Here is a 10,412-nt window from a genome sequence, read left to right as displayed (position 1 = left end):
TTCTTACAATTTTTTTTTTTAAGTTGTTTTTACATCAGCCACAAATCCATTATCTCTTCACTTACAAAGAGTTCCCAACAGATCAGGTTTTAGACACATCTTATGTCTTAAGTTGTTTATAAAACAGCTTTTGACTTCAGAGATGCCTCTTGAAAAGCCGACAGTCTAAATCATGCCCTTCATAGGACAAAGCTCCTAAGAGAGAAATTTTTCAGTTCTATGCCACTAAAGCACTGTGATTTTCTAGTATATGCTTCGTTTTGGTCCATGAACACAAACCTCTCAAATTTTCTACACTTTAATGAGAGCCCTTGCATAACCCTTGCATGGTTAAAGCACTTGCATAATAAGGCATTTCATAAGGGCAGTTTCTTGGCCTTGAACCTCTTCATGTCCTAACTGGGAATCTTCTCCAGACCCATAGAAGTACACCCAGAATGAAACATTCAGAGTCACAGGTTCAAAATTTAAAAGCAAGAATCATGTATCTTGTTATGGTTGAAAGGTTTGTACATTCAGTTACTCTAAGTCGTAGTTACATATTGGTTTAGAAGAGTTTTTGTGATCCCAAGGCATTCACAAACTTCTAATTCAAGACTTAAAGTTTCGTAAATTTGAGCACAAATCATTCATCAGTTGCATAAGTTCTCTCTTAGTTTAAGGGAGTAAACAGTCATTATAAAGGCCATTCCCATTATCTAATTCAGCATCCAAAAAGCTGCCAGTCATTCATTGGAGCTAAGATTAACCTGCTCTAGGACAGTGTAGCTGTAGTTAATTAGGACAAGTTAAGCCTGTCCAAGGAAGATGTTTGGTGAAGAGTCTGAGGCACAGAAATCAGCGTTAGCCTTACGATGTTCCACATTGGATTTCCAGTCTTTACTAAAATCCAGGCCATATCGCATTACAATTCTTACATGTGCTGGTTAGCTTTTTGTCACACCTGGTACAGCTTTTTAGCTACACATTGAATAATTCCAAATACAAAACAGGTTAAGGAATCCATTAAGATCAGTAATTGAAAATGTGTTTATAATCAATGCATTTGTAATTTAGCTGCCTCCAGAAAGATACAGAATTCAAATATAAATTCTTTCCAGGCTGCATTCATCATTCATCAATGCTGAAAAGAGTAATGTGTCAAGAGAGAAGCATCAAATATCATAATACCAGAAGTATGTGTAAAGAATTGATTCCCCCTCTCCTCACCCACATTTCTACAATTCATAGGAACATATCTTTTTGATTCTTGCATATGATGGTGTCTTTCAGTTTACAGAAAGATCACCACAGCCATGCTGCAGCACTTAAAGGAGTATCTTAAGCTTTAGTGTTGATGTGGTTTTGAAAATTACTTCTTAAGAGATTTTGCTCCCATGGTAAACAACCTTCCTTGTATTCCTATGGCTCTCTTTTGGGCTGTGGTTTTCCATAGCTGATATATCTTTGTTCATCTGGGTTTCTTTGTAATGAGGTGACTTTCCATTTTCCTTGTAGAGGCTGAGTTCAGAAGGCAGAGGAGCAAGCATACCTACTGCTGTAACTAACATCAAACTTGTACAAAAGTATTCTTTAACCACTTAGAGTGTCACCTAAAGTGGTAGGGAAACCTCCCACTATTACCCAGAACATATTTAAATTTCTGCAATCAAACTTGAATGATGTCTTTAAATTTCAGAAATGCCAACTGTTATGATAACTACTAGCATAACACCTGTGACTTGTTTTCATGCAGCAGCTTTTGTTAGGTTATTTAAAGAGTCTTTTAAGTTTAATATTCCTTCTATTGCAACTTCTAGTCACTAGAACTCACTGAAAACCACACAAGTATTCCTTACTATTCAAAAGGGAAAACAAAAAAAACCCAGCACATCAGTTTTAAGGCAGACACCAGTTTTTTGACAAAGCAAATAGAATGTTCTTCCAGCTCTCTGTACCAACTTAAGATGCCCATTTTACAGTACTCAAGCCCAGTAAAAATACATTAAAGTGTGTCCAGGCTTGGTAATGGGCAGTGGCTTTGGGCCAAGGCACATTCCCAGGCTTCCAAAAAATTCCTCTTGGTTGCCCACATACTTAGGCCTTTTTGCTCTCAGGTAAGTGTCATGAAGCCTTTTTGACTGCAGGAGATGGAAGACATGCAAAGTTTTTAAAATGTACCAGAAATTCACTAGTACATTTGGGCATATGTTTTCTTAGTATAAATCTTGACAACCTATTTTACTGCCTATGGCTGTTCTCTGTTACCTGACACTAAGGGTATCACTTGTCTTGCTGCACAGCAGGTAAAATACCTTTTGTATTTATTGTAAGTAAGTATACTTCAGTAGTCACTGCTGTCTAAATGACCTCATTCCATTTTTGGTGTTGATGTTGCCCAAAGATTGAATGTGACTTTACCGCATACTATCATTACTAAATTGCATTTCAACTGACATTAAACTACTACACACCAGCAGTACCAGAATTAAAACATATGGAATTTTGTTTTGATTGCAGCAGTGGATCATTCAAATCTGCCAAACTTCATGCAAGCATTGAGCCAGATCCACAAGTGCATTCTATTTGTTCTGGTCTCCTCTATGAACAAAAATGAACCTCTGCTTTAGTTCTTTCAGTGGAAGTGTGTAAAGCACTGAGAACATTCCAATGAAACCATACCTCAGCTCACGTAAAGCAACTGAAATTCTAAATTAGCTTTCTAATACTTGCAGTTTTAACTGGACTGTGACAGGAGGTCTCACCTCTGCCTGTCTGTCTTCACCACTGACAACCTTCCCCATCCCCCCAAAAAAGGAGGGGCAGAGGAGAGCACAATTCTAAGTTTAGAACAAGTTACACTTTACATCAAATCTTAATTTGTACCTTTTCTTATGTAGCTGGATAAAGATAAAATCTGACTTTATGAGGTCTTTTCAAAACTGCCCCCTCTAAATCACAAACCTAATAATTTATTACACTCCCTTTTAGCAAGGCTGGGTTCAGTCTGGGAGCCCTCTCCAAGTCTTAATGGAAATTTACAGCAATTAGCATTTGTATGGCTAATTGTTTACAGACACTACTTGATAACAGCAGATAAATTATTTCGTTGCCTTCAGTCATATTCATTTCCAAGCTCCCCTGCGTCATCTACACCTGCAAATAATCCACAGGAATGAAGTGGATACTGCTAATTTTCTTTATTTTCTCCGGTTTAGCTTCATCCAAAAATAAGAAAAAGCTTGCTCAAATTGCAGGTAAGAACATTCTGGTTGAATTGCTTTACTTCTTATGATGTCCTTACAAGCTTTGCATAATGTCATGATGAACATGAAGTGAAATACCCTTATTTTCAGCCAGCTGAACTTCATACAATATGCTAACTAATGTGAATTAAACACTGTAGTTTGGGATTTTGGGGGGTTGTAGGATTTTCTTTGTTTATTTTTCCTTCTAACAGGAAGAATCTGTACTTTTAAGATTCTGATATCATTTTAGAAAAAGAAAAAGATGTAACAAATTTCAGTGAAAGGTAAAAATCTTTATTTTCAATGAAACATTCACTGCTTCTACACAAAATGTGGTTTTAATTAAAAAAATTGTTTACAGAAATCAACAAAATCCCCAAATAGCATCATTTAAAATGTCATTTTTCAGCATATAGTAATCCTCATTATCTTGCAAGTTTTAGTAATCGCATTACATATATTTCAGATTTTTCAATGAATGTTAGAGAAAGGAGTTCAGATTTGCATGTTGACACACACTGCAAAGACCTGCCTTTTTCAAATACATTCATTTCAAGTGGGACAAGTTGAAAACTTCCAACTGATCCTATCTCTTAAAGAAGTTAAATAGTTGTGATTTGTATAGAATGCAATCAGAATCCTATCCAACAGTTCTTTATTTTCAGGATCTCAAAAATGAAAAGCTCTGCCAATATTTCCAAACTAAACTGTGGATACAGGAGTTATATTTGCTAAAACAGAGTGAGTGTTGCAAAAAAAACAACAAACAAAACCAATACTTGCAGTTTGCCCTTGCTGACACACTAATTATTTCGTGTAACTGAACTATAAACAGACAAATGCACAGACACTGTTACCAGAGACCTAGAGAACCCTTTGAGGACATAGAGTTAACAAACACGAATGCCCTAGAACCAGACAGTCTAAAGGTGACATGTCATTCATCATAGAATACCAGGTCAGAAGGGACCTCAAGAATCACCTGGTCCAAACTTTCTTGGCAAAAGCATGGTCTAGATAAGCTGGCCCAGCACCCTGTCCAGCTGAATCTTAAGTGTTCAGTGTTGGGGAATGTACCACTTCCCAGGGGAGATTATTGGAATGGCTGATTGTTCTCATTGTGAAAAATTTCCCTTTCTGCAGTTCCCCTAAACGAACACAAACTAATTTAGTCTCAGTACTTGGTTAACTCCTCTCATTGGTCTCCAACAGAATTGCTTAACTAAAAGTAGAGCTGCTCTATGCTCAGAGATTATTGAGTTGTCTAGGTTATACTCACTGCCAGCAGTAAGGCTCAGTGATAACCATGTAATGGAAAACTTCAACAATAAACTTCTTTCAGTTACCCAGAGGAAGAAACTTCGAAGGGCTCAACCTAATACATGAAATCTCTTTAGGAAATGTACTCTTTTCTCTGATAACGAGAAACCCTAAAATGACTACCTACAGTATCTGTAATTCTGTTATTATAGTGCATCTCTCTTTATTGGACTCTGCCAACTCCCAGTACTTTTCCATGTATTTTTGGAATGTAAAAAAATAAGTTTGCTTCCTTTAAAATACCAAAACTAACTGTTGCTGTGGCATTTTCTCTCTCTTTGGTCAGCTGGACATGGAGCTTCACAAAATGTACAAAAATTATGAGACCACACCTCTAAGTGACTAAGTCACTCACCAGCACAGTAATCCTATGCTCACACAAGGCCATGTTTTTTCAGAGTAGGAGCAGAAGAAAGTTTTGTGTTACTAGCATTTGACACTGCCACAACAAAAAATTCTGTACTGCTCCAGCAGAAACATGGGACACAGTGGGCCAGGAGAAGTGTGACACAGTTAATGCACAGTTTGTTGAACTTGGGATCATCTGCTGCAACTGTGCTAGAATCAAGTTTTAAACTTAATTTACTAGTTATAACTATCTTAAGCAAAGCCGAGCCTTCCAACCCAGTTTAAGCAATGCTGCAAGTGATTACTGAAGGAAAAGTTCAGTGAGTCCAATCCACTCATAATAGGGAGTTTATGAGTACAATTTCTTCACTCCACCGTTGATGCATGCAGTTCTGCTGGTTTTTTCCTTTGGAGAATGAAATGTAAAGTCCATTTGTTTTTAAGGCTTCTGTAGGCAAATAAAAACTTTATTCCAATGACATTCCACCTTGAAAGACAAGGTTATTAGGATAGGCCAGTTATAATACAAAATGCAGCTATGCAGGAAAGATAGTTTCTTATCAATGTAAGTATCTCAGTTGACTAGATGGACATCTGTATCCCAGCAGATGCAAGTCTTATTGATGGGTTTCACTGAAAATGTTGATTTGTACTTAAGAATAATATTCCACCACTCCCCCTATTGTGAAGGAAGAGAAAGAGAGAAGACAGTTGTGGAAAAAGTAGACCAAGTGAGATAGAAATAGATCCATGGATGGCAGTCATGGTGTATGCTCTTCTAGACATACTGTACAGTTACAAACTTTGGATGATATTACGAATCAATATGTCAGTCTGTCAGTCTTCAGTAACTAGTGCTAATGCTGCATTTGACTTCCTTTCCAGATCGCTTGTTCGTCTCATTAAATGCAACCCTCAGATGGCGGATGAACAAGTCAAGAAAATGATCACCGATTTTACTGCTATGAGAGACAAATGCTGCAAGCAAACAGACACTGGGACATACTTGGGGGAAGAGGTATTTTGTATCTTTACAAACCACTTGACAACAGAAGCCGATATAGCAAATGTCAGTGAACACATTTAGATCAAGAAATTTAACCAGCTAGAATGGCCATTTGTACAGCTAGTTTTGCCATGCATTTGCCCCCAGATAATAAACTACTCCTCTATATATACACAGACTACTTAATGTTTACATTGCACTGCAAAACATATGTCACCCATGACACATGTAAGGGTGTAAAAAGGGGTCAAAAAAAAAAGGAAAACAGATGAAGAGCTGGGGTGGTTGTGGTCTCAAGTTAAACAACTTTTTTCTTTTTTTTTTTGAAACAAGAAACAAGCCTTTTGCTCAGCCTCCCCTTTTCTTTCAGGCAGCAAAGTAGTCACTTAAATTAAGTCTGAGAATACATCAATTTTTCATACCCTTTTCAATTCTATTGTCTGTTTAAATGGGTGTCCTGGTTTTGTTAAAAACAGGACCAGTTCTCTTTTAGTGAATTTTCCTTTCAGCCATGTTCTTCTAAGTGCCTTCTAAGTAACTGCACTTTTCTGAATTTTTGCCTGCAAAATTTTTGCCTGACAGATTTTATTGGTGTCATGACTTGGATTCAAATGAAAAACGCTGACAGTTTTGTGAGCGCCAGAACAAGGACAGGATTTGAGTGAGAAGGGGTAAGAGTGGTATTTGATAATTAGCCTAAGCAGCTTCCTGGGTAGTGCAAGTGGAAAAGTTTTAGACTTTGATATGAGCAATCTGGGTTTGAATCCTCTTGTGGGAGGAAAACGATAGATCTGTGTGCTTCACGGCTCATAAAGCAGACTGCAGTTTGTGTTTGTTTTTGATTTAAAGGATGTTGTTGCAAATCTGGTCTTATTTGTAATATTTACTCACTTGGTTGGATTCAATGGTGCCTCTTTTGGGATTGATGCTTAGTGTTTATGTGCAGAGCATCATCTTTGGAAGTTTGGATAAAACTGCTATCATAGCTTTGTTCCTGGGTTGTGTAGCATTGCTTTATTTGGTGGTAATTAAGCCAATGATGTATTTTTATTCACTGTTATACTTTGCGAGTATGCATTTTTTGAATTCTTTGGTAGAAGCAAAAGAAATTAAAGAGACCTGTACCTTTTGTTTTCTCAGTTTCAGGAATGAAATTTTAGGAGAGCTATTCAACTTCTCCTTGCCTTTTTAATTAGAGGGAATTACAGATTGTATGGGAGTGTAGCGCAAGATTGGTGAGGAGATTAGGCTTCTCTATTCATATTATCACCCGGTGGTTCCTCAATTTCTTTCCTGTGAGCTAAAACACACCCTAACAAGCTCTTTTCAGAATACCACAACTGTGTTGTCCTCCCATTTTGCTTAATACAGAACAATACAGCTCATAACAAATACAAACTAGGAGTATTAATACATATATCAATACTCCACAGATAATACCAAAAGCTACTTACAACATACAATCCCCACTCTCTCCAAAACTTACAATTAACACAAAACAATTCAGGCGCACAGCTCAAATCTATGTAACACTCAGTTCTACAGTTAGGACACTTTACAACATAGCTGGGTTCACAACACTCACACTCCTTACAAGTTAAAGCCACAGCAGCTTCTGCTATATTTTTAGGCATTAAAGTGCATAACTATGAACAAAACTACAATATGCTTTACAACTATATGCAGAGCTGGCTTTAGGCCACAACAGCTTCAGCAGAGGAAGTTTTCACATCACAACCACCACAGCAGAAAGAGTTTTCCACACAAACCACTCTGCAGCAGCTACTGGCAACTGCATTGCCACTACAGTATACCTTCAAGGTGCTAGCAATCTGGTATATGCTATCCTGCATACAACTTACAGATAGTTCTGACTGGACCCTTTTTACATTTTTCTTATTTCTGAAAAGAATGTCTTCTTACCAGAAGTCCTTGTCTGTCCCCACAGCAATCCAATTGAGACAAGGAGTGTGTCCAGAGAAATCTCCAGGGCATGCCAAGAGAGTCCTTGACTCAACAGATCCTGCAGCCGGGCAGAGTGGGACCTCCTGGCCTGGCTCACCAACTGAAACGGAGAAATAAACTTAACAGTAGAGTCAATTATACTGTTAAGCGGCATTCTTTATTTTATCGGCACTCAGGAACACTGAGGATCATCCTCCATAAGTGCTCCAAAGACTGGATGCTCTTGCGTTGCTTATATTCACATAATTATTACATATGCATTAGAATTTTTGAAAATTTTGACATACTATACATCTACACTAAGAAATAATTGATTATGTTAGTTATAATTATTTAGTTTCTTACTTACAATACATCAATTAATTATTAGTTAAATATAAACTAAGCACTCTGCTTCTAAACAATGTATCACTTAATCTTCTGTCTCCCTCGTCTCTCTCTTGTCATGCAGAAGGAACTATAGCTTGAAAAATATTCCCTCATTTTACAGGTGGTCAGAAAGCATTTATCTCATGTCAATTGGTTAATGATGGATACGTTTTTTGTAGTTTAATCACAGTGTACATTAATTTGGCAGCTTCTCTTCAGGTGGAGTGGAAGAACCTTCCCCTTTCAAGTACAAGGCAAAAATGGACACTATGTGCACTTGAACCAAGGGAAATCCTCATCTGTTTAAGCAAGTGGTATGAAATATCAGGCAGCATGGCTTCAAAAAGGAATTTGGACTTGACACCTGTCTCTGCTCTGTGAGACCACTGGGGGGTAGGCTGCAAATGGAGGAGTCTTAGGAGTATTACCAGTGTAAAGAAAACTAACCCAATGAAATGATGACTGTCAGAAGAGAAATCCTCAACAAGGCAATGCCGGACACTTGACTCTAGGAGTCAAGGGAGAATTTTTACTCCACAACCTAAAACTGCACTAGGTCCAAACTAAGCTGTACAATAGTCAGCATCTTGACACCAGTGGCTTCCACAAAGCAGCCTCAAGGAATGCAGCCTTTTCAAAAGTGCATGATTTTTGTTTTGATAGCTGTGGGCAGATATAGGAAGTTCCCCACCTTACTCGAAAGTGCTGTGTAAGCAGGTCACAGTAACCGAAGTTTGTGTTGTGTTAAGATAACAGGGATTGTGTTGTATTAAGATAACTTGGTTTGACATTTGGCAATGGTGTTTCCCTTGGCTAGATCATCATGCATACAGGTGCCAGATAAAGACAAGGACAAGCTGTAAATGTCACCCTTTGTACTTTGCTATGTTCAGTTCAGTTGTAGCCAACTCAACATGGGATTTGGAACACAGATAAAAGTAGGACTGTTTTGCTTAGGAAGCTGGGGGGGGAGGTGGGGAATAGAAGGGGTGAGTGGAAAGGATTTTATCTTGAGGAATTGCTTACCTGTTCCATTCCAGATGTCATAGGTTCGTGTATGCTCTCATACCCAGATTTGCTTCCCATTCAGGAGCATGTTGTGTTCGTAACAAACATAGAATCTTACGCAGCAGCCTCTACAAAATATCATCCTTTAAAATTTTCACACTAAATACTGGGCTGCAGATTCCACTCTTGATACTCAGGAACCGCTGAGTGTCAATGATTGCTTTTTTCCCCCTCTTAGGGGGTGGTAACTACTGCAATCCAGAAGCTCCTGAAGGACATTCACTGCACTGAATAGGGAAAATAGAAGAGCATCTCCTGGAAATGATCATCACCTAAGGCAAAACAAGGCTATATCAAATGAAACCATCTCATTACGGTGTGAAAGAAAGGATCCTACACAGCAAAAGCAGAAACTCAGGTCTCTTGATACTGGCACAAACACCACCCTCTTGAACTAGACTGGATCATGAGCTCACCGTAACCCTAACCCTGACCCTGACCTTAACACTAACCCTAACCCTGACGCTGACGCTGACCCTGAACCTAACCCTAACCCTAACCGTGATCCTAACCATGACCCTAACAATAACCCTAACCACTAACCCTGACCCTGACACTGAACCTAACCCTAACACTAATCCTAATCCCTAAGCCTAACCCTGACCCTGACCCAAAGCCTAACCCTAACCGTAATCCTAACCCAAAACCTGACCCTGACCCTAACCTAAGCCTACCCCAACCCTAACTTTAAACCCGAACCCTAACCCTATCCGTAAACCTACCCCCTAACCCTAACCATGACCCTGTCCCTAACAGTAACCCGGACTCTTACCCTAACCCTAACACGAACTGTGACCCTAACCCTAACACTAATCCTAAACCCTGACCCTAACCCCTAACCCTCACCCTATCCCTAAACGTGACCCTGACACTGAAACTGAACCAAACCCTAACCCTAACACTAATCCTAACCCCAAATCCTAACCGTGACCCTGACCCTAACCCTAACCTTAACCGTAATCCTAAACCAAGACCAGAACATGACCCTAACACTAACCATGATCCTGACCCTGACCCTAACCCTAAACCTGAACATAACCCTAACCCTCACCCTGACCCTAACCCTCACCCTGACCCTAAGCCTAAAACCTAAACCTAACCCTAACATT

General features: G+C 38.8%; 1 protein-coding gene across 1 annotated transcript in view; it reads left to right on the top strand.

Moving 5' to 3' along the window:
• Positions 1–5,658: 5,658 nt before the first annotated feature.
• The window catches only part of LOC308040023 (alpha-fetoprotein-like), a gene marked incomplete at both ends in the record, with an annotated part of 25,436 nt that continues 20,682 nt past the window's right edge, over positions 5,659–10,412 (top strand). Inside the window, 1 exon segment of the mRNA XM_080343832.1 lies at positions 5,659–5,913. Coding sequence (XP_080199958.1) covers positions 5,659–5,913 — 255 coding nt within the window.

This window comes from Nesoenas mayeri, assembly GCF_963082525.1.
Source record: "Nesoenas mayeri genome assembly, chromosome: 4".
NCBI classification, from domain to species: domain Eukaryota; kingdom Metazoa; phylum Chordata; class Aves; order Columbiformes; family Columbidae; genus Nesoenas; species Nesoenas mayeri.
Note: the sequence above shows the minus strand (reverse complement) of the source record. Positions and strands in the feature narration are given on the sequence as shown.